The sequence below is a fragment of the Ursus americanus genome, chromosome 35 (genome assembly GCF_024610735.1).
Source record: "Ursus americanus isolate L20-20 chromosome 35, mUrsAme1.1.p, whole genome shotgun sequence".
NCBI lineage: Eukaryota > Metazoa > Chordata > Mammalia > Carnivora > Ursidae > Ursus > Ursus americanus.
This window is the reverse complement of record NC_142161.1, coordinates 11506210-11530236: the sequence shown is the minus strand read 5'-3', so window position 1 is coordinate 11530236 and position 24027 is coordinate 11506210. Positions and strand designations below refer to the sequence as shown.

The window sequence follows — 24027 nt, the reverse complement described above, 5'->3', positions numbered from 1 at the left end:
TTTCTTTCTTTCTTTCTTTCTTTCTTTCTTTCTTTCTTTCTTTCTTTTTTACAAGAGAACAAATCTACATCTTTATTTACTTTTCATTAAATTTAAATCCTTGAGGGGTACCGTATTGCATGGATTCTGTGGCCAATGGCTTGAGCAGGAAGAATACTTTGGAATTTGGCATGAATCTATGAATCTGTTTCCATGAGCACAAGTTACTTTTCCACAGATACTCTGGTTTTGTTCGGTTTGCCACCAGAAGTCACTGTGTTGTTCTTTGCTTTGTACAGATAAGAACATCTCTTGCCTAGATAGAATTCAGTTTCATCTCGAGCATAAACACCTTCAATTTTAAGAAGAGCTGTGTGCTCCCTCTGGTTCTGGAGACCCCACTTATAGCCAGCAAAAATGGCCCTAGACCACAGCCTTCCAGACATATTTGTCATTTTTAGGAGTCTTATTCCCAGCAGGCCTCCACAGGCTCCAAGTTGGTGGAAAGACTCCCATCTGATTTTCTAACACATCTTTACTTACTGACTTCTCTGTAAAAGATTGAGATTTGTTTAGGGGAATATGAACTATGTATTTAAATTTTTTTAGATTATTTACCGGTAGCATTCTGTCTATATTTCCATGCAATTCTCATTACCTGTTTTTGTTTAGGTGGAAGTTTTATAATTTATCAAATTTATTTTTGGTACATTAGTGAGTAGGAGTACCCACCTTTTATGTATGTAATGCCTTCCCTATTGTTGTTGTTGATGATAGTTGTCTGTCTTATACATATTAGCGATGATTTTTTTTTTAAAAGCAGCTTGTGTGTTTTTTTTTCTTAAACTTTTCCCTTCTAATTTTCTTTAATTTTTTTAAGTAAACTCTGTACCCAATGTGGGGCTCAAACTCAGGACCCCAAGATCAAGAATCTCATGCGCTACCATGAGCCAGCCAGGCACCCTGCTTGCGTGTTTCTTAATTTCTTAAATAATTTTTTCCAACTTTTTATTGTGATCTTTTAAAAAATACAGAAAAAGTAAAGAATAGTAAAATGACCATTCACATACCCACTATCTGCATACAGCTGTTAACATTTTGCCATATTTTATGGCTGATTGATTCACTTAATTATTCAAAAATGAGTTGTACACATGTTGCTTTACTGCTATAAACTTGAACATAATCCTCCTAAAAATAAAAAAATTCCATAATCAAGATGTCATCTTATAAATGTCTGTGTGTACGTGTGTACACTTACATGTTATTTATGTTCTGGAAAGTGTATGCCCAGGACGTACTTGTGGATTTTAAAAAACAAACAAAATCTACTCTGTCTTTTTTTGATTATTTGCTACAGCAGAAATGAAGGCCACTTTGGGTCTTGGTCAGAGCAGATATGATCTTTATTGCTATAGTCCCTGGACAATATCCATCTAAGTGCCTTCAAAAACAGGACTTTGCTTTCACAAGGCTCACAGAGATAAGGCTATTCTGGTTGGGATGAGACTTTTTCCTAAAACTCCTAGCCTCAAGCTACATGCAGTATCTTTATTAGGCTGGGGGAAAAGATGCTAATAGGAATAAGTCCTTCCATTTCAATCTGCAGGTAAATGACAGGATATGTGCCCATGGAGAGGTCAAGCTCTATAGAATTTTAGTAGGAGGTCTGGATATTTGGTCATTTGTTGATATGTACCCATGACCCATTTTATTTTAGTAAAAGGGTATTTACCCTACAAAGAAAATTGAAAATCTAATACTTGAGTAGCCTAACCTAAATTTTTTTAGAATTTTAATGAAATGTCTCTTCCGTTTAGCAAATTTTTACATATGAATATCAATAATGCTTCTCTGCTTTGCTTGTCCGCCCTCCAAAAAAGGAGTCAAAGGTGAATTTTGTATCATTATTAAGAGTTTAGTGTTGGGTTTTCCCAGTTTCACCCTAGAGCTATTATAAAAATTGTCTCCCAATTTAATTATGCTTTGTGCTTTCTGTGGAAGATTTCCAGTCTTACATTTGCCTTCCTTTTTAAATATGTTCTTTTCCTCTATTACAGATTTTTTTCTTAGGTATATTGACTGAAGTTTAATGAGAAGAATTGTGACCAGCTAGGAGAATTTTCTGCAAGGAATGGAATTAGCTCATAGCTTATTGCTGAATGAAGAAGCATACAATCAACTAGGTGAAGTTCAGAAGGCAGAGTTTATTTTCGATTGGTTGAGATATCTGGAGAAGCTCTTGCTGGCAACCAGCAGGGTAGGTAAAATTGCAGAAACTTTTTTGTGTTTTTTTAAGTGCCAGATAATGTTTAGGTCCTTTGGTTTGCTTTTCTTGTTCTGTCCAGAATAACCTAAATAAACTTTCAAATGCCAGACCTTATTAAGAGTTTATAATGAAATATTACATTACATTACATACAGTTTATTCTTTCAAAAAGCAGGAAGAAATCAGCCAATGTTTTTTATATTACTTTAAAAATATATGAAAATATAAAAACTAACTATAAACCACAGTCTGTTAGATTTCATTTTCATTATCTTCTTCACCTTCATATTCCTGAAGCCCTTGTGTAATATATTGCTAAATATTATAATGGGAGTTTCACTTTTAAAAAGTTGTGAGCTCTTTAAGGAGAATATGAATTTAAAAGTCTTTTAGTAAACACTCACTCTTAAGCTTATGAAATAGTTTCCAAAAAAGGAAATAAATCAATCATACTTTTCACATACATTCATCAGTTAACATTTTACCTTATTTGATTGACTCATTTACTGAGCCACATGAGGTGGTATTGCACCTTAAATACGTCTGCGTGCATCTCCTACTAAAAATGAGGATATTCTACATAATAACAATACCGTATATAATGCAGAAGTAGTGTAGAGACACTACTCATGGAGACATTTGGAATTTTAACAAAACAAAAATCCATGTACTGACAAATACTTCCTTGTGGAAGCTTATGCCTTTGTGAGCACCTGGATACTTTACTGTTACTATTATGGTATTCTGTACTCCTTCTTCAGAAAGCAGACAAGTAAAATGGAGTAACATTACTGGCATTTAGACGCATAAGCTTGTAAAAAGAAAATTGCAGTAAACTTGGAAAAAGATCTGAGTAACACAGTCATTCATTACAAGGTCTACGCGTGATAGATTATAGGTTGCTGCATATTTCTACAGACATTTGGGGCAGAGACTTAATAACAAAGAACCTCCGGTTAAAATACAAATTTGCTCTACCTTCCAACAGAAGAAGAAAGATATAGAAGAAATAGAACCCTTATCTTTCTTCACAGAGACTCCAGTATATCGTTGCCTAGAAATTATTTTTTGGAGATATCTGCAGAGCAGCAGGCAACCTTGTGTGGTGTGAGGACTATACTACCAACTTATTTGTAATTTTTAGTCAAAATAATTTTGTATTTTTCTGGAGTTTTTAATTCTGAAATACATGAAAGAAAAATCATATTAGAAGATTACATGTAATTATGTGACTCTGAATTGTCTTTTTTGTTACCTTCCTTTCTAGAGTGATGTAAAGGAGAAACAGAAGACTCTTGTTGAACAGCTCCTGTCTTTGTTAAACAGCTCCCCAGGGCCTCCTACCCGCAAACTCCTTGCTAAAAATCTAGGCGTTCTTTATAGTATTGGTGACACATTCTCTGTTTATGAGACAATCGATAAATGTAATGATCTTATTCGTAGCAAAGATGATTCTCCAAGTTATCTTCCCACAAAACTGTAAGTTAAATATTAAAACTAAATGTAAAATAAAATAGTGCTTCCTTGTTGAATCATTTTTCTAAAGAACCCAAACTACTGAATAATTATTTTGAAACTGAATATAAATTGTTTCACTAATTTTTTAAATCTAACTTTTTAAAAAATCTAACATTTTCCCTTTGATTGAGAGACTGTTCTCCCAAAAAATATTGTAGACATTTGAAGTCTTGATTTGGGAATCAAAACTGTCTCACTAAAAATGTAGCAGTTGAAGACTCATAAACATAGAACACAAACTGGTGGTTGCTAGAATGGGGAATAGGTAGTGGGATAAGTGAAATAGGTAAAGGGGATTAAGAGGTACAGACTTCTAGCTATAAAAACAGATAAGTCAGGGATGAAAAGTACAGCCTAGGGAATATTGTCAATAATATCGTTATAACATTGAATGATGAAAGATGATAACTACACTTACTGTAGTGAGCATTTTGTAATGTTTATAATTGTCAAATCACTATGTTGCACACCTGAAACTAATAAGTGTCAACTATTTAAAAAAGTATTTTAAAGATAAATACAAAAATCTTAGCCCTTGAGTGTTTAAGAAAAAAAGTATTTTGAGTTCTTCACATCTTGGGTGGTCTTTTAATTTATTAACTTTTAGTAGTAAAAGTTAATAGTAAATATCACATAGAAAAATACTCTTCTGAGCTAAAAAGAACAGCTTACTTTCTTTCTCCATAGGATTCAATTCATTTTTTCATCTGTTATTAGAGACAGTAGTTTGCCATGTATGGTTCCACAATAGTAATTTTACAGAAATTTTAGTTGATCTAATTTTTAACTTATAACAATATATTTTCCCTTGAAGTTCTCAGACTTCAGACTTGATAAGAATATTATTTCCTGTTTTTATCTTATATCTTTAAGATTATCTTTGATTATCTAATATATGAAGGTCAGTTTATGAAAAATTATTTTATAAAAGAATTTGAGGGAATGGAATCTTTGGACTGAGGTTTCAATTATTTGAAGATACATTTTTTTAAAATTGTTGTTTTTGAAAGTGTAATTATTTGGTATTGATGCAAGCCTCATACCTTAGGATTTAATAGTGGAATAGATTCTGGCAATTTTATCCTTTAAAGGTAAAATTAAACAGTCACTTTTACATAGTCTAAGATTCATTCCCGTTTTTTCACTCATGACTGATTTCTAATCTAAATGGTGTTTCAGTGCTGCCGTGGTATGTTTGGGTTCCTTGTACAAGAAGTTGGGTAGAATACTGGTTAACACCTTTACCGATACAGTGGGGAATATTCTTAAAGCTATGAAGAGTGCAGAGGTGAGTAACCACAAGTTCAACCAAAGAATAAAAAGATAAACTATAATTTTTATTACATGAAAAGAAAAAGAATAAAAAGTATTTTATGGTTTTGTGTTTTATGGTTTCTTGAGCCAATAAAAGTGCTTTACCCATGGTAAGCGGACATAGGTTATATGTATAAATATATCCATAAATGAAATATTTCTAGGAGATGCACATCTCTCTTTTGTATATTAAAACTTTATTAGAAAATCAATAATGCAATTTACGATTTTGGATAAATCCAGATCAGCAAAAGCTAAGGTATTTCTCTGGCAGACCCATCCCTGCTTCTTCCTCTCACATCACCTTTTCCCCTAATACTAGTACTACAGCAAGTGCTTGTCAACAAGGATGCAGATACATAGTTGGTAACCACTGTATATCTGATGGGTGGATTACTATTTTACTGGCATCAGAAAGGAATAAGGAATATAATCAGGTTGGGAAGGAACATGTAGGATATTAGTATGACCAGGATCTGGTTGACCTTTTAGTTGCCAGGGGAATATATTCTCTGCCTTATTAGCCTTATAGATTTGTGATCATTTACCACTGTGGAATACCCTTTGTTTTTGTAACTGTCTCTTCATTTGACTTCCAAGATACCGTAATTTCTTGCCATCTATAGTTTCGCTAATCTTTTTTTTTAAGATTTTATTTATTTATTTGAGAGTGAGAGAGAGGGAAAGCGGGCGCACAAGCAGAGGGCGGGGCAGGGGCAGAGGCAGAGGAAAAAGCTGGGAGCCCGAAGTGGGGCTGGATCCCAGAACCCTGGGATCATGACCTGAGTTGAAGGTGGACACTTAACTGACTGAGCCACCCAGGCGCCCCTCACCAATCATTTTTGAAATTAAAGCATTTGTGTGTGTGTTTATCAAAAATTTTAAGTCTGTGGTCCCTAATATTTAAGGATAACTCAGCACCCTTAAATATACAAACAACATGCTAGTTGTTTTTCTAACTTTACCTAGAAAAGAAGTCTAGAAAATAGCTCTGAAATAATTTTTAAAAATGCTATCTAGTGGTTTGCCTGGGTGGCTCGGTCAGTTAATCGGCTGCCTTCAGCCCAGGTCAAGATGCCAGGGTCCTGGGATCCAGCCCCGCGGTAGGCTCCTTGCTCAGCAGGAGCCTGCTTCTCCCTCTCCCTCTGCTTGCCATTCCCCCTGCTTGTTCTCTTTCTCTCTCCCTCTCTCTGTCAAATAATAAAATTTTTAAAAATGCCATCTAGTTGCCCACACATTTTTTTAAAAGACATTTATTTATTTTAGAGAGAGAGGGGAGAGCACTTGCAGTGGGAAGGGGCAGAGGGAGAGGGAGAGAGAAACTCCAAGCAGACATCACACTGAGCAAAGAGCCTGACACAGAGCTCGATCTCAAGACTCTGAGATCACGACCTGAATTTGAAAGTTCACATGTAAAATATGATAAATTTTGAGAAGAACATAGCTGATTTGGGGTGCCTGGCTGGCTCAGTCAATAGAGCATGTGACTATTGATTGTGAGTTCAAGCCCCATACTGGGTGGAGAGATTATTTAAAAAAATAAACTAAATTAAAAAAAAAAAAAAAAAGAACGTAGCTTATTCAAGAACTTTAAGAAGTGAAGTCCGAAACAAAAAACTCATGACTGAATCTACTCAGGAGATCAGTTCTAAGCAGTGGTTTGCTAAAAGATTGAAGAAAGTGATTCAGCAGAAGAGATTGTTAACATCTGTAAATTGGGTTTTATTTAAAAGGAAATGTTTGTAAGAACTTTCATCTGCGAGGAATGGCCACTTTAAACTTTTTTTTCCACTTAATGGAGTTAAGCTATAATATTTTTAGGCCCCATGGTTAATGGGATTACTCTATAAGTCTCAGAAATTTTAAAGTTATTGCTGAGGATTTCATTTCTCGCTATTTTTTATCTTTATGACTTAGTTAATCAGGTTCTGCAACATGTTGGAGATACCAAAGAGTTCCCACCTTTGATTCACACCCTTCGGTAACAGACAACATAAAGTTGGGATGGGAAAAAAGTTCAGAAGTTTCACCTTGGGACCCATTTGGTTATGTCCACCTATTAATTACTGTTGTGCTTCTTTGGACAAATATAAATTAATAACATTCCTATGAAAATGGTGTTGACCTTTGTCTTCTCACAACTTTACTTATCTTTAGTGTCCTTAACTCCCTGGGATGTAGAAATCATTTGGGGTGTTTATTAAAATATCAGTAATATAAGCAACTACTATTTTTTGAGTATTTACTGTGTACCAGGCACTGTGGTGAATAATTTCCCCACAAGGGCTTATTTACTTCTCAAACTATATGAGGTTCATCTTATTCTCATTTTACAGATGGAGAAATAAGTAAGATCAAATTAAAGTCACACAGATGCTAAGGGTTAGAGCCAAGATTCATCCCCAGGTCTTTTTAAGTCTAAATCCCAAACTTCTGTCCTCTGAGTTAAACTTCTCAGCCCAGAAAATGATTAAATATTAATGGCTATAAAATCTATTGAGCATTTATTATATGTCAGGCACTATTCTCAGCATTTCGCATGTAGTAACTTGTTTGATCTTCACAACAGCCTATGAAGTGGATATGTCCATTTAATAGATAAATGGTTTTGCCCAAGGTCACCTAGGTGGTGGTCCCTGAACTTTTATCGTGTTACCTCATTAATAGCAACCATTTACTGAATGCTTAACAACAACTGCAAGCTTTGTGCTAGAATTTTTCATATGATTTCATTTAATCTTCACATCAACCCTTTGTGTTGTGTTGAAATATAATGTATACACATAACACTTTTCAAATAGTAAACACTTCATAAAATAACAGCTGTTAATGTTTTCTTGATGTCAGATGGGTTGGTTAGTATATATAGATATTGAAGTATTTCACTAATGTATGAGAACAATTTTGATACTTAATGCTACTTTTCACAGTGAAATTTTTTTCTTATTTAAATTTTTTCTTTTTGGTAGTCTCAGGGTCGGTATGAGATTATGCTGAGTCTGCAAAATATATTGAATGGACTAGGAGCTGCTGCTACACCTTGTCACAGGGATGTTTATAAAGCTGCTAAATCCTGCTTAACAGATAGATCCATGGCTGTTCGTTGTGCTGCTGCAAAGGTAAAATGGTCCAGTAAGCAGAATTTCTCAAAATAAATATAAAGAAAAGAAAATTAGTATCCTTGTTAACAGCTACATGATCTCGGCTACAGCCTTGATAGTCAGCCCATCTTATTTTAGCATAGGAGGAAACTGAGTTCCAGAGAGTTACATGAATTTCCCAAATTCACAGCACATTGTTGGAGGGTGGGGAATTCAGGTTACCAGACCCTAAGTATTCCTTTCGCTCAACTATGCTTCCTCTCTGTGGTTTTGTAAACTAAAGTTTACATGTTAAGTTTATGTTATTTGAAAGTGATTTGTTTTTATCATGCCTTTTTTTTTAAGTCTAGGATTTAGATTTTGACATTTTAATTTCTTTTGAATGTGTCACTTTTTGCAAGCTAGGAAACAGACTAAAAATAAGGCAGTTTAGTCCTCTGCAGATCTAGGCCAAGTCTTATGATCTTTAGCAGAATTATCACGGCCTTCCTAATACAGTTGGTCAGATAGGACTGTAAAGTTGTTTATGTTGTAATTATTCTCACAATTGCTCATAGCCAACAGATTGGTTCTAAAGACATTTTTCCTAACCTACTGAGTTAGAATGGGTTCTCCTCCCACCCTCTGTCCACACATTATTTTATATAGTATAATTTTTATGTTTTTTAATAAGTATTCATTTGTTGTCTCTGCAGTTGTTTAGATAACTTTGGATTTGTATATAATTTTTGTTAGATTTTGATAGTTTCTACAACTTATATAGCTCTAAACCTGCATTTACATTTTGTTTTTCATTAATGTCTATGTTTTCAATTAAATAGTGTCTCCTTGAACTTCAGAAAGAGGCCATCTTTATGTGGAGTACAGACCTGGATAGTGTGGCCACATTATGTTTTAAGTCCTTTGAAGGTTCCAATTATGATGTGCGGATTTCAGTTTCAAAACTACTAGGCACAGTGTTGGCTAAAGCTATAATTTCTAAACATCCAGGAGCAGGTAAATTTATATAATTATTTTCAAAATGTCTATTGTAATTTTTTCCCAGTTGGTTTAAACAAACATAATGTAGTATTACTACTACCCATTATTAATTTTGAAAAGAGGCAGGATATCTTATAAATCAATTTTAGTTTGTAAACATTGCTGTAGGTCCCAAGATCTCATTTTCAAACAGTTCAGTAAAAATTTGAGGGAAAAAAATAAACTCTTGAAGAAACTTTATTCAGTCATCGTCTTTACATTATAACCTTTACTTTTTTTTTTAAGTAAATTGTTAATTGTTATCCAATAATAGATATGATCTAAATCTTAATTCTTTTTTAAGCAACATGAATTTGATTACCTATATTCGGCTTGCCATTTTCTAGGTTGGTATAAGGGAGCAGTGATGTAAATAATTCCAAACAACAGGTATTTGAAATTCACTGTACTTGGACAATTTGCTTTGTGTTACTTTTTCTTTATATGCTTCTAGGCAGTGAGCAAGGATGGGGTATTTTTGAAAACAAGAGAGTTTGCTTGGGTTTAATCAACAGAGTATATAAAACATTGATGAATAACTGAAAACTTGCTTTATCATTCTGTCTCCAAAGAAGAAACAGTCTCACACAAATGAAAATGTGTTTGTTCTTCAGAAACTTAGTCCTCAAACATCCGCAGATCGGGAGTACTAGCATCTCCTGGGAACTTGTAAGAAATGCAGAAACCCAGGCCCCACACAATTTACTAAATCCAAATTCTCATTTGAACAAGATCTCCAGATAACTCATATGCACATTAAAGTTAGAGAAGCATTGCTGGAGAAATTGTTTATAGTTATATAAAGGGAAATTTTTTTTTTCTAAAGCTACTGTTTTTTAACCAGATATAGGAGGGGACAGGAAGTACAGCATGTCACAGTCACCTGGGGAACATTATCAAACTTACAGTCCCCTCATTCTCCAATTGAGATTATAAATAAAATTTATAATAAGAAATTTTTATTTTTATTATGGTTTTTCTAATCTTATAATTCAGTAAGACTTTCTTATTTATTGAGAAGTGGGGGAAAGGTGAATGGGAACAGGAAGAAGTCACCAAAAAACCCAAACCAGAAAAAAAAGTTGTTCACAGACGTTTAGGAGGTTAAATTTTAAGCCACCTAAGAAATTAAAATTGGAAGACAGGTTTAATCAAATTCTTTTTATTTATTTTTTATTTTAAAGATTTTTTTAAAGATTTTATTTATGTATTTGACAGAGCACAAGAGAGCACAAGCAGGGGGAACAGCGGAGGGGGGAAAGCAGACTGCCTGCTGAGCAGGACCCTGGGATCATGACCTGAGCCAAAGGCAGCCACTTGACTGACTGAGCCACTAATGCACCCCTAATCAAATTCTTTTTAAAATGTGAATTGCTCATTTCTCCAATATATCATTAGCAGTAGCATACAGTTTCAGTAAAAACAAGCAAAATGTAGAATTGCATAAAAATTGTGACTAAATACTTAAATGTATATGCTTCAATGGTAGCACTAAACTAACACTAGTGTTTTTGTAGTCAGACTAAGCAAACTGAAGAATCAGCTGCACCCACAATAAAAATCCTTGGCCTAATCTTTTGTCAGAAATTCTGTCATCTTGCCTCTGTAAGTTATAGCTTACAAATAATTGAGTTTTTTTTGTACAACTAAAAAGTGATCTAGATACCATAATAGATTTTTTTAAGGTCGGGGACTAATAGCAACATAGTGCTTAATGATTTAGAAAAAAATGCAGTGGAGCTTTGTATACTCAACTACAATATGCAAAGATTATGAAGTACAGAACTGAAATGATTTTCCTAGTAAAACTAACAGGTTTCAGACAGGTGGTAGGTTATTCCAAGGCACTTACTCATGTGCTATAAATCAATCAATTAATAAAATTTTAAGAAATAAGCAGGGATTGAGTATGACACTTTCTTATTGCAACAAGTTGCCAGGAATTTATGTGATCTTTTAATATATATTGTTCTCTGACTTGCTAAAGGACATTGCTCTAGGAAGTCTCCTCTCTCTTATACCAGCTTCTCCCTCGCTATTGGATTATTACCTACTAAAACATGCTTTGTTTCTCCCATCTTTAAAAAAAAAAAATCTTTTATCTTACTTCCCAGCCAGTTTGAGCTCCATTTCTCTTCCTTTTGCATCAGAGTTCCTCAGAAGAGTTCTTGATAGTGTCTTTAGTTTCCCTCCTGCCTTATCTTTCAAACCCACTTCAGTTAGGATTTCCCCCCATTCACTTCACCAAAACTGTTTTGGTTAAGGTCATCAAAGACCTCATGTTCATTCATTCATTCATTCATTCATTCAATAAATACTTGTTTATACTTGGTTGGGATCTTTTCTGAGCACATGGGATATGTCATTGAACAAAACAAAAACCCCTTTTTGAACTGATGTTTATACTCAGCCACGCTAAAGCCAGTGGGCAGTTCTCAGTTGTCTCACTTGACCTTTCGGCAACATTTAACTCAGTTGATCCTCTTCCTTGTGTTTTTTCGCTTGGCTTATAGGACCTCATTCTGTTTTCCTTCTTCCTCACTAGAAATTCCTGTTTTGTCTTCTTTATTGGTCCCTTATCTTTTTATAGAAGAGGCCCCTTGCCTAGTACGTGTTCTTTTGCAGTGTGTGTATGCTCATCCTCTTCGTGATTTATCTAGTCTCATACCATCTATGTGTCAGGAATTACTGGATCTATATCTTTAGCCTGGGTACCAGGGTCATGTCTAGCTGCCCATTTGACATCTCTTCGGATGTTTATTTGATGTTTCAAATTAACTTTTCCTAAAGTGAGTACTTGATCTCTCCTCCTCTAGAACATACACACACCTGTTCTACTTGCAGGCTTGCTAATCTCACTTGATGCCAACTCTGTCCTACCAGGTGTTCAAATCAAAATTTGTAAAGTCACCTATGATTCCTATCTCTCACACTCAATAGCTTCTCTACTGGACCATCTTAAAACATACCAGAATCCGGGCCTCTTGGATAATTGGCTAATTGTGGGGTTGGTGAAGGAAATGTCTGAAGATGGCCTTGGAACATACTGTTATGTCAATAAATTAGGTGCTCCCACTGGCCAGCTTTTTGAAGATAATTCCACTGGTCAAATCCAGGACAGTATTAGAAGCAAAATTAATAATGACAGAAATGGATTATAATCTATTAAATAAAAAAGAAATCTGAGTACATACAGAAAATAAGTAAATAAAGGAGAAGGGAAAGCTCTTTTTTACAGAATGCCAACTAATAAATATAGAAGGAATGATTGTTAGATAATAACCTTCTTGCAATCATAGTAATAATTTATGCATGTAAGAATCTTCAGTGCATTGTTGGATGAAAGTTTGATGGGTTATAGCATATTTATACTGTCTTAAAGTATCACCACACAGGTTGCATAGTAATTACAAAAGGAAAGTTGATATTTTACAGTGGACAAACCTGGCAGACAAACTTTATTCAAGTGTTCAAAGATCACAGCACTATCGTAGGGACAGGCTGACCCCAAGCCTAACAGTGCATTCTGATGTCATGCATTGAGTAATGCTTATAGCATTACTTACACAGTTCTCCTGCCAAAAATTCTGAGGAAATACTAGACAAATTCAAATTGAGTGCTGTTGTATAAAACAACTAGCCATACACAAACTCTTCAAAAATGAAAAAGTGATAAGGAGAACATGGTAAGTCTAGGTGAAGGGTCCATGGGAGTTTATTTTACTATTCTTGCAGCTCTTTCTGTAACGTAATTTTGAAAATTTTTCAAATAAAAACTTAAAAATACATGTTTATCCAGATTCCACTTTTCTGCAGCCACCTTGATCTAAGCTACCATCATCTCTTGCTTGAATTACTAAATTGCTTCTGATGGGTTTCTCTACTTCTCCTTGTGCCCCTTTCTACAGTCTTCCCTCCGCCCAGATTATGTATCAGTCCTGTGCTCAGGGTCCTTCATTGGTGCCTTACTTCACTTACATCCTTACTATAATGATCTACAAAGACCAGTGCCTTCTCCTTCCCCATCCTTACACTCTGGCCTGTCCCCTACTAGATTCCTCCATTGCTCTGCTCACATACCTCTGCTTGAATCCAGTAGGCATCATATCGTTCCTCCAGGCCTTTTTGCCCTGGCTGTTTCCTCTGCCTAGACCACTTTTTCTCCAGTGCCTGCGTGCCTGATTCCCTCACTGTTCTCAGACTATGTTCAGATGTCACCTTTCCAATGATCCTACCTTGACTACCCTATTTAAAATCACAAACACCTCCCCCAGTAATCTTGAGCTTGAGCTGCTCTATTTTTTGTGTGGCTTTAATTATTGTCTAGCATACTGTATACTTAGTCATTTATTATGTTTATTATTCTTTCTTTCCTAGAATTTATGATTCATGAGGGTATGGATTTTATAGTGTTCACTAATGTTTTTCTCCCAAATGCCAACATAGATTTTCATTTGTTTCAGATGGTTATTTCCTGCTCCTAAGGAGTAGATTTTTTGCTCATAATTTTGATTAATGGAAGTTTATTTCTCTACTGTGTATGATTTGAACCAATAATGAGGGTCAGAGCTCATGACCGTCGTTATTCAGAAGAATGAAAGGGAGAAAATGAGTGTGTGTGTGTGTGTGTGTGTGTGTGTGTGTGTGTGTAAGAGATCTTGTTCCCTAGATAATCACAGGGAGAAACTCAGCTGTGTCAAACTGCAAAACAAACTTGAAGACAAACATTTGCCCTAACTAATCTCTTGATTATTGTAGCCTAAGGGCCAACTGATCAGTTTAGTAATATTTTGCTTTGATTTCTTCAGAGATTGAGGATATAACAAAAGTTATACCTGCATTTGAGAATTTTTAAAAATAGGACATGGTGATTACTTTATATGAGTTTCATTAAGAGTTGTAGAACATTTGGGGGGCGCCTGGGTGGCACAGCGGTTAAGCGCCTGCCTTCGGCTCGGGGCGTGATCCCGGCGTTCCGGGATCGAGCCCCACATCAGGCTCCTCCGCTATGAGCCTGCTTCTTCCTCTCCCACTCCTCCTGCTTGTATTCCCTCTCTCGCTGGCTGTCTCTATCTCTGTCGAATAAATAAAAATAAAATCTTAAAAAAAAAAAAAAAGTTGTAGAACATTTGGAAATATAAAATTATGATTTTGGCATTTTTAGTATTTAAAAAGAATTTTTTAAGCATTTTAAAGTTTTAAAGCTATAAGCTTTTTATTTGTGGAGAGCAAGGGCAGTTAATGTTTTTTGTTTTAGAAAACAATTAGCCTGGGGTTTCCTGGGTGGCTCAGTTGGTAAGCGTCTGCCTTTAGTTCAGGTCCTGATCTCAGAGTCCTGGAGAGTCTGCTTCCCTCTCTCTGTTCCTCCCCCAGCTCGTGCTCTCTCTCTCTCAAATAAATAAACCAAAAAAATTTAAAAATTAAAAAAAAAAAAGGTTAGCTTTGTGGAAAAGAGGGCAGTAGGGGTGCCTGGGTGGCTCAGTTGGTTTAGCATGTGCCTTTGGCCCAGGTCATAATCCTGGGGTCCTAGGGTGGAGCCCTGCATCGGGCTCCCTGCTCAGTGGGAAGCCTGCTTTTCCCTTTCCCTCTGCCTGCCGCTCCCCCTGCTTGTGCTCTCTCTGTCAAATAAATAAGTAAAATCTTAAAAAAAAGAAAAAAAGAGGGCAATAGGGCATAATCCCAAAGTAGCTTAGTCTTTAACATGTCATTGACATGAAACTTCAGAGTCCCTTAGATTTGACCTCTGAACCCTTGCATAACTTTTTGTATGTTAACATGTGTAATGTCCTGTCAGTTTTGCATTTTTGTTTGGATTTTTAGTTTATTTTTGTTTCTATTAACGTGCTTACCAAGATCATGCAAATCAAGGTCATGCATTAAAATTTTAGTCTGTAAAGTACGAATCACATGTTTTGTTTTGTTCTTTGTTATAGCAGTCTCACGTCAAAGCACTCGCAGAGTATCTCTGGAGGAAGTTCTGGAATTACTAGGAACAGGGTTTCTACGTGGGAGTTCAGGATTTCTTCGAGCCAGTGGAGATATGCTGAAAGGAACCAGTTCAGTCAGTAGGGATGTTCGAGTTGGAGTTACTCAGGTTAGAGTCACAAATGAGTATCTACATGTAATGCTCACTGGCCTATGATGAGAATTTTAGTATCTGAATACTCTGAGCATAAGTGAAACTCTGCAGGGCCATCTCTTCTCTCATTTATGAAACAGATGATAAGGCCATTCTTTGAAAGCTAGATTACAAGAAAGAGAACCTTAGTTACCTAAAAGCCAATGAAATAGGCTATTATTCACATTGTATTTTAAGTTTCTCATAATGGGAAATTTTTGTTTATTTCCTTTGAAATACAAACGTTTGTTTCTAAGCCTTGTGATTTCATGTGTCTTACAGTTTAACATGTTTTTCATTGTGATTTTGTGTGCTTGTACAGTTCAGATTTCAGGTACATATTAGGTACATATTATTCAGTTTGGGAAACATTGTCTTTCCATCTTATATGGTTTCAACTCCTAAGTAAAGATCATAGCATATAATCTAAGCTAAACCTAGGAAAAGTATCTTAGAATAAAACAACACAGAGGTCTCTGTATTGTTTTCTAAATGCCATTGTGGTTCAAAGCAAATGTATATTTTTTAAAATTCACATATGTCCTCAAAATGTTTTATACAAGGTACAGATATTAAATTTCTTGAAAATGTAAGCTGTCCCAGTGTACTCGTAAACTGTATTTCTAAAAGAACAGATTACGTGAGGAAACTACTATCTTTGTATCTCTGAAGTGAGACCAACCATTAACATTCATGAAAATAAAGAGCAGTGAAAAAGTTTCCTTTTTCACATTTCTAGAACTAAATTCCCTTAGAGTTATGGTGTTGGGACATATTTAATTCTTACAGTGTGTTCATGTTCGATTTGGGTTTTCTTGTTCAGAATATTAAAGAGCTTGAATCCTTTGTCTGGAGCAGCCATAGACACAGTCTCCGCATTAGCTGGCTATGCTGATTATCCTGGAACTTGGTACAGTCTGACCAAAATAAAAGTGCAGCACAAATGCAATCCCAGTTGAAAGACTGTGTACTTCAGTTTGGGTTTAATACAGACAGAAGAGTATCATTACATTTATATAGCTAAAGCAGCTGTAAATGAGGAATGAATAAAAAGAAGCAAATTTTATATATGTTGTGGAAGGGAAAATATTAATATAGAATTGAAATTACTACATTTTGAAGATAAAACTCTTTTCTTTTTTAGGCTTATGTGGTATTTGTTTCAACATTAGGAGGAACATGGCTAGAGAAAAATTTTGCTGCCTTTCTTTCTCATATTCTAAGCCTTGTGTCACAGTCGCACCCTAAAGCCACCCAAACTCAGACTGATGCTGTCTGTGGTCGCCGTTGTGTTTCATTTATCCTTCGAGCTACTATAGGAAGTCTTCTTGGAGAAAAGGCTCAAATTGCTGCTGCCAAGGATATTTGCCAGGCTATCTGGAAGTTAAAGAAAGTTGTGGGTATGGATCTACTAAGACAGTCTATTTTAACAGTGCTAAAGGAATTGTCCTTTTGGAAAAGCTAGACTGGTATATATTACTATATTAATACAAAAAAATACTTGTAATAGATGTCAGTTGTTTTAGGGTAAAGTTATCGATATATAGATGAGACATAAACTATCTAACATATAACTATCGTGTATATATATACAAGTCTTAAAGGCTGGTAATGATAATTCCTTAGAATTCATTACCTTCTTCTAGAGGTTGATACAGTGTTTTCAAAACAATCATTTAATCTCAGGGGCACCTGGGTGGCACAGCCAGTTAAGCATCCGACTCTTGATTTCGGCCCAGGTCATGATCTCAGGGTTGTGAGATCAAGCCCCACATCAGGCTCCTCACCGGGCTGGGTACGGAGCCTGCTTAAGATTCTCTCTCTCCCTCTCCCTCTGCCTCTCCTCCCCTTAAAAAAAAAGAAGAAAAAACAGTTCATCCCAGTTCCTGCACTATTTTAAGTCCACTCTGTTTATCTTGTATACCAATAAAATTGGAATATTTTTTAGTTTTCTATGTATTCTCCCTTTCAGTGCCACTTGTAATAGTAACTAAGGTATCGATGGTCCGGTTGCTTTGACTAAATTGGTTATATTAGTTCAGTTCTTTCTCAATTGATACAAGTCCCTATTGTAGTATTTCAGTTAACTGCCTTAAGAGTTTCATGTATAGAGAGAGGAGGTTTTAATTTTTGCCTTTATATTTCTGCTCCTAACACCCACACTCTATAATATATTTTAATAAAACATTGACGAATAGTTAATCTTACACTTCTATCAGATGCTGTGATGAGTGACGGTAATGTGGAAACCCGGGTTGGCTCCACAGATGTCACAGCCAGCCAGCATATGCTGGTGTGTGCTTTACAAGAACTTGGAAATCTCATATACAGTCTTGGAACCACAGCTGCACCTTTACTGCAGGATTCAAGTGCAGGTATCTGTTGTTTGGCAACTTGTCTGAATACCTTGTTTTTACTTTTATTCTAGGTAACTTTTTTCTGAGGAAACAAGTCTTTCTCATAGAACTCATTTGTTATAGATTCCACTATAGATTTGTTAGAGATTTTTTATGAAATATATATAATCAAGATTATTAAGGTATTAAGAATATGTATATATTTGAGTTTTTTCTTTTATAATTAAAGGTTATTCGCTAAGTCACCCTCTAGTCCTCCCTTTCTGAAAATACTTAAGATAACATGGGGGAAAAAAAAAAAGCAAACGTGAAATCTTGTCTCTCATCTGCAGTGAAAGTATTAATTTCTATATGATACAAGTAATTCACTTCCTCCAAGAGCCTTTCAAGCAGTCTCCATTTTCTTTCTCTTGGAAAATTAATCACTTTGAGAGATAATTCACATACCAAGAAGTTCACCCTCCCCATTTCCCCTTACCCCAGGCCCTGATAAGTACTAATATATTTCCTGTCTCAATGGATTTGCCTCTTATGGACATTTCATATAAGTGGAATCACACAATATGTGTGTTTTATTTAATCATTTTAAAAAATCAGTTTTGATGACTTTTGTCCTTTAACTGTGGTATGTGTTTCCTGCTGACCAAAGCTTACATTATATTTGGTATGTAAGCTCTTCACCCCATATGATTTAGCAGTCAACATGAACTGTTACATGTTTTGATGAAGTTGTATGTTGAATTACAGCAAATATAGACTTTTATTCTTACTGATAGTGGTACTCCACTGTCTTCATAATTGGTTAGTAGCCCATTGAGGACCTAGCAAAGCCTCAGTTTTGTTCAACATTTTGTTCTCAGGTAAGAGTGATATGGTACATAGGAAGCATACTAATTATTTAGATAAATGTGCCAAAAGAGGTTTTTTAGAAAGAGGAGGATGGAGCATAGTGTGACATTTCTTTTTAAGGTGTTTTTGTTATATACTGATGATTTTTAAATCCTAATACCAAATGAATACCAAGGAAATAAAATTTTTCTTTTGTGTATTAATTTAAACCAGTTTGCATATTAGAAGTAATTCTTGTATATAAAAATCATTTAAGGGCACCTGGGTTACTCTTGATTTGGGCTCAGGTCTTGATCTCAGGGTCCTGAGTTCAAGCTCCATGTTGGGCTCCACACTGGGTGTGGAGCCTACTTTAAAAAAAAAAAAAATCATTTATAATTATGTATCTTTTTAAATCTTTTTTCTATTAGATTTGGCTTTTGATAAAGATAATATATTTTATATCCATGTGGCTGCTTATACTTTTGACTTGTGCTTTATGGCCGAGTGAGTTTATCTGTAGAGCTAAGTCTTTTTTTTCTGTCCTTCCAGGCATTCTTGACAGTGTCATTTCAGTTATTCTGCATCCTAGCATTTCTGTTCGACTAGCAGCAGCTTGGTGTTTACACTGCATTGCTGTGGCATTACCTTCTTACCTAACACCTCTTTTAGACCGTTGCCTGGAACGGCTTACTGTACTTAAGTCTTCACCTGAAGCAGTGACTGGCTTTAGTTTTGCTGTGGCAGCTTTGTTGGGAGCAGTCAAACATTGTCCTTTAGGAATTCCTCATGGAAAGGGCAAGGTAATGATTTCATTCTTCACATATGATAATGACATTTCAAGTTTTTTCTAAAAACATCATCGTCTCCGTGTTTATCACTCAGTCAAAGCCATGCAGAAGAACTTTCTGAGAAATCACCTTTATTACTTAATTTTTAAATATTATCAAATAATTGCTGTGAAAAACTCAAGGAATAGTTAAAAATGTCTTATCCACACTTAAATGGGGATCTGTGCCGTAGAGGTACATTTAAAATTGCATTGCAGGGGTGCCTGGCTGGCTCAGTTGGAAGAGCATGCAACTCTTGATCTCAGGGTTATGAGTTTGAGCCCACATTGGGTGTAGAGATTACTTTTTTAAAATGAATAAATTAATAAATAAAAATAAAATATTATTGCATTATAAAAAAATAAAATAGCATTGTAGAGGACAGAGCTGCAAAGAGCTGTAGCTGTAAAATCAAAAAAGTTAAGTAAAAGTCCCATATGTTAAATTTGAATGGAAAATATCACTATGAACTGATTTTTTTTTTTCCAGAAATGCTTAAATCCTCACTCTGTCCAGTGACAAGACCTAAAGCAGTGACAGCCTTGTAGCAAGGAAAAGCCCTAGTGCCCAGATTATGGCTCTAAACACCATTCTAGCAAAAGGAAATCAGGGCTCCATGAAGGAATGGCTGGTTCCAGACTTGGGGCAGGAAAGGAACAGAATAAACCTGAAATATCTTGTCTTGCCAGAGAACAAGGAAGTCATCAATGACTACTGTGTTCATTTTAAAAGGACACAGAAAGTAACTTAAGGGGCTCCCACTGACCAAAGTGGGATAATGTGTACATAAAAAAAAAAAAAAAAAATTAACGGCAACAGTGGATTGAATAACTGGGAATTGTGAGTTATCAAGAGAATGTTGTTTGACAGTGAAAGCCTTTGTAACCGAGGCGTTACACACATATAAGTACTCTTTTTTTTAAGGTTTTACTTATTTATTTGAGAGAGAGCAAGTGAGGGTGCTTAACAGACTGAGCCACCCAGGCGCCCCATATACATACTTCTTAAGAAATAAATCACTGTTCCTTGCTTTCTCATTGTCATTCCTGTATCATTGTTAGTATTACAGTATATGTGCTGTTTAGCCTTTGCAGAAGAACGTACCATTACTTCAGAAGTTCTAAAACTATTTTGAGTATCGCCAGTGTCACTTGAGTAAGATGACTGGCAACTAACATATTCTGTCGTATGTTTCTAAGTGAAGAATTGCCATTGCATGTATTTAATTAAATTTAATATCCTCAGATCTTACTAATTAGGCAGAAAGGATTGGTGTATTTTATCCTTGTTTTTATTGAGTGTTATCTATTGATTATATTGGCTTCAGGTAGTCCTAAGTTAGTAGTAAGTTGGTTGGTTGTTTTAAAATACACTAGCCTTTCTGTTTAGAAAATTTATATGCCAACTTACAATACTTGCTGTTTTTCTAGAGGTGTTTGGTGACAGAGATGTTTTCTCAGACATAATAGATGCTTCTTGGCCTCTGTACTGTATAAGCATGCATTATCCATAGTGTATGAAATAATCTGGTTTTTCCTCTTTTGTTTTGCCTATTTTATAGACTTTTAAAATATAATACTTTTATGAATCCCACTCTATTGTGAAACTCACTTCACTGTAAGACTATTAGGTAGTATACTGCCTCTAGAAAGATTATCAGACACTCAGATATCAAAATGGTATGCAAATTTTTAAAAAGGGAGATTCCTATAAGGAAACTTTCTCTGGTAATTATAGATTTAAGGTAATGCTTAAAACTAAAAGTAAATTCAAATTCTGCACACCTTGACTTGAACAGTTGTACCATGTCATCATATGTGTTCTACAAAGAATTACAGGGGTGCTGTGTACAACCTAATATGCCAGTATTTAACCTTGAAACTTAACTTTTTTTTATAGTTTTCTCTATGATGTTGTCTTATGGTGTAGTCTACATGAATGACAGTCCTCTATCACTTACATTTGTCATATGTAAGAGTTCATTTTTCAGGAGATTATTAGTTGTTGTCTTTTGTCCTGTAACCTATAAATTGATATGCTTCTTTACCTTATTCTTCCGTATGTAAATAGATAATTATGACATTAGCGGAGGATTTGCTGTGTTCAGCTGTACAAAACAGTCGTCTTTCAGCTCAGCGCACACAAGCTGGATGGTTGTTGATTGCTGCTCTGATGACATTAGGTAATAATAGTCTTGTGGAAGGTTTACATGACTATGAAGTACTTTGTGTTTTCTGAATGTAGAATAATGTATGATTTGAGGAGAATAATTTTTAATTTGTACCAGAATTTAACTATCTACACAAACATTTTTTTCTAGCAGTCACCTTAGGAAGCCATATACTTACTCCATTTCTCAAAATGTTTTCAGATCTCCTTATTTGAAATTCTCTCCAAAATCAATTTATGAGCCTTAGGTAGGATAGGTCAATTTGATCACCTTTCAGGTTTAACTCTGAATGACTCTGACTTTTCCAAAAATCATTCACATCCATCTTCAGGAAAATTTCCACAATGTAAGGTTGGGCAGGAGAACATACAATAGCTTGTGACTCCAATTCTATAACTGTTTTGAGAATTGATAATGCCAATAAGGTAGTTGAAAAGCATAGGGCTCACTAAATTATGTTTATTAAAAATCAGCAATTATTTTACGGTCATGACTATTGTATTTATATTCTATAACTTTGAAACTGAATTTTATTACTTTATTAAAGTTATATTTTAAATCTATTTTATAATCATATCATTTATTGCCAAGATATAAAAATGGCTGGATTTAACCAGTAAATCATTTTGACACCTCTGAAGTAATTTGATCTAAAAGGAGCTTAATTTAAAATAAACAATCATAAATGAAGAACCACTTTAAATAATGTTCTTGAGATGATTAAAGAGGTTTATTGGATTATATCAGGGTTCAGCCTTTGGGCCAATTTTGGCTTGCCAACTGTTTTATACAGCCTGTGAGCTAAGAAGAGTTTTCACATTTTTAATGGTTAAAAATTTGGACCATGGCATAGGTTATCATTTCACAAAGTGATGGGAATAATATGGTCAAGCCTTTATTTACTTGTGGCTGGGTGTTTCATGCCTGCCATATTAATGATCTTGGTTAATTAAAGGAGAAAATAAACTACTTAATAAATGCAGTATTTCAAAGAATAAAAATTTTCAGCGCAAAGTAATTCCATCAGAAGAAGACTATAAGAAATCCCTTCTCTTTTAAAGAAAGAGATTTGGGGCGCCTGGGTGGCTCAGTGGGTTAAGTGTCTGACTTTGGCTCAGATCATAATTTCAAGGTCCTGGGATTGAGCCCTGCATGAGGCTCCCCCCTCACTGGGAGTCCACTTCTCCCTCTGCCCCACCCCCCACTCATGCAGAAGCTCTCTCTCAAATAAATAAAAAAAAAAATTTTAAAGATTATTACATCATATTTTATTGTATATTCATAATCAACATACAAAAAAGGATTAAAATTTTAAAATAATGTTTTGGGGCAACTGGGTGGCTCAGTCAGTTAAACGTCTGACTCTTGGTTTCGGCTCAGGTTATGATCCTGGGGTCCTGGGATCAAGCCCTGCATCAGGCTCCCTGCTCAGTGGGGAGGCCTCCTTCTCCTTCTGCTGTGTTTTCTCTCTTTCTCTCTCTCTCTCAAATAAATAAAATCTTTAAAAAAAATAATGTTTTTAATTACTCTGTCTTCTTGGCCTTTATCCTTTTGTTTTATGCATTACTATTTCCCTTTATTATCAAATTTTAGAATATGTTGCTAGTAACCTAGCAACTTTCAAAGGGTATCATTGAGGTTTTTGCTCTTAACTGTCATTACGAACTCATAGATTTTTATATATTTATGTGTTACAGTCCGTTGCAGTCATTATTCTTTGATCCTCAAGTTGTGTCATCAGTGGAAGCCCCTTAATGCTAGCCCATATGTCCTTTTAACATGAACCTAGTATTCTTTAATAACATGTTTACTTTAGGCATGATAAGATATCCCAGCTTTTACATTACCTTTTCTTCCCCAGGCTTGAAACCAGTCATTTTCCAAGGAGTCCTGATTCTTTTTTATGGGAAATAATACATAGATGACAATATGAGTGCTTCATTAATTTTTGCCTTGGAGTTTTAACGGCTTTTTTGCATTTTCAGCATTTTGGCCTGGAGCAAGTTGCTGTCAAAAATTAACATTACTTTCATGGCACCTGGCTGGCTCAATTGGTTAAGCATCTGCCTTCAGCTCAGGTCATGATCGTAGGGTCCTGAGATCGAGCCCCATATCGGGCTCCCTGCCCAGCAGGGAGCCTGCTTCTCCAGAACTCTCCCACTACCCCTGCTTGTGTTCCTCTCTCGCTGTCTCTTTCTGGCAAATAAATAAATAAAATCTTTTAAAAAAATTAACATTACTTTCAGTATACAGTGATATTTGTTACCAAAACAGTAGTACCTTGAATTTACATGATACAGTTTTTCAGGTACTGTAAAGTATACACTATCATTTGGACCTGACAAACCGTTGGAGACAAGAAGTGCCGGTGGTGCTAGCTTCGTTTTATAGATAAGAGAAACTGCATCTCCAGGTCACAACCCTAGTGGAAGAGCTGACCCTAGACCTCTTTACTGTTCTTGTTTTTCCTCTCTGTACTCCACAGTGCCTTCACATAACAATTCACTCAGTAGCGGTACATTT

General features: G+C 35.3%; 1 protein-coding gene and 1 pseudogene across 10 annotated transcripts in view; one reads left to right on the top strand and one right to left on the bottom strand.

Moving 5' to 3' along the window:
- HEATR5A (HEAT repeat containing 5A) overlaps positions 1–24027 on the top strand; it is a 135447-nt gene that overhangs the window by 41569 nt on the left and 69851 nt on the right. For 9 of the 10 annotated variants that reach the window (XM_087859098.1, XM_045802604.2, XM_045802598.2 and 6 more), the window contains 10 exons: positions 2040–2239; positions 3516–3727; positions 4946–5054; positions 8050–8199; positions 9003–9177; positions 15135–15295; positions 16464–16719; positions 17539–17694; positions 19057–19307; positions 21405–21516. In XM_087859098.1, coding sequence (XP_087715224.1) covers positions 2114–2239; positions 3516–3727; positions 4946–5054; positions 8050–8199; positions 9003–9177; positions 15135–15295; positions 16464–16719; positions 17539–17694; positions 19057–19307; positions 21405–21516 — 1708 coding nt within the window. In that variant the 5' untranslated portion in view covers positions 2040–2113. Of the gene's footprint in view, positions 1–2039; positions 2240–3515; positions 3728–4945; positions 5055–8049; positions 8200–9002; positions 9178–9570; positions 9592–15134; positions 15296–16463; positions 16720–17538; positions 17695–19056; positions 19308–21404; positions 21517–24027 lie in introns of those variants that run through there. The other variant, XM_045802607.2, reaches the window with a different exon arrangement.
- On the bottom strand, positions 93–434 carry LOC123795710 (large ribosomal subunit protein eL33 pseudogene; annotated as a pseudogene).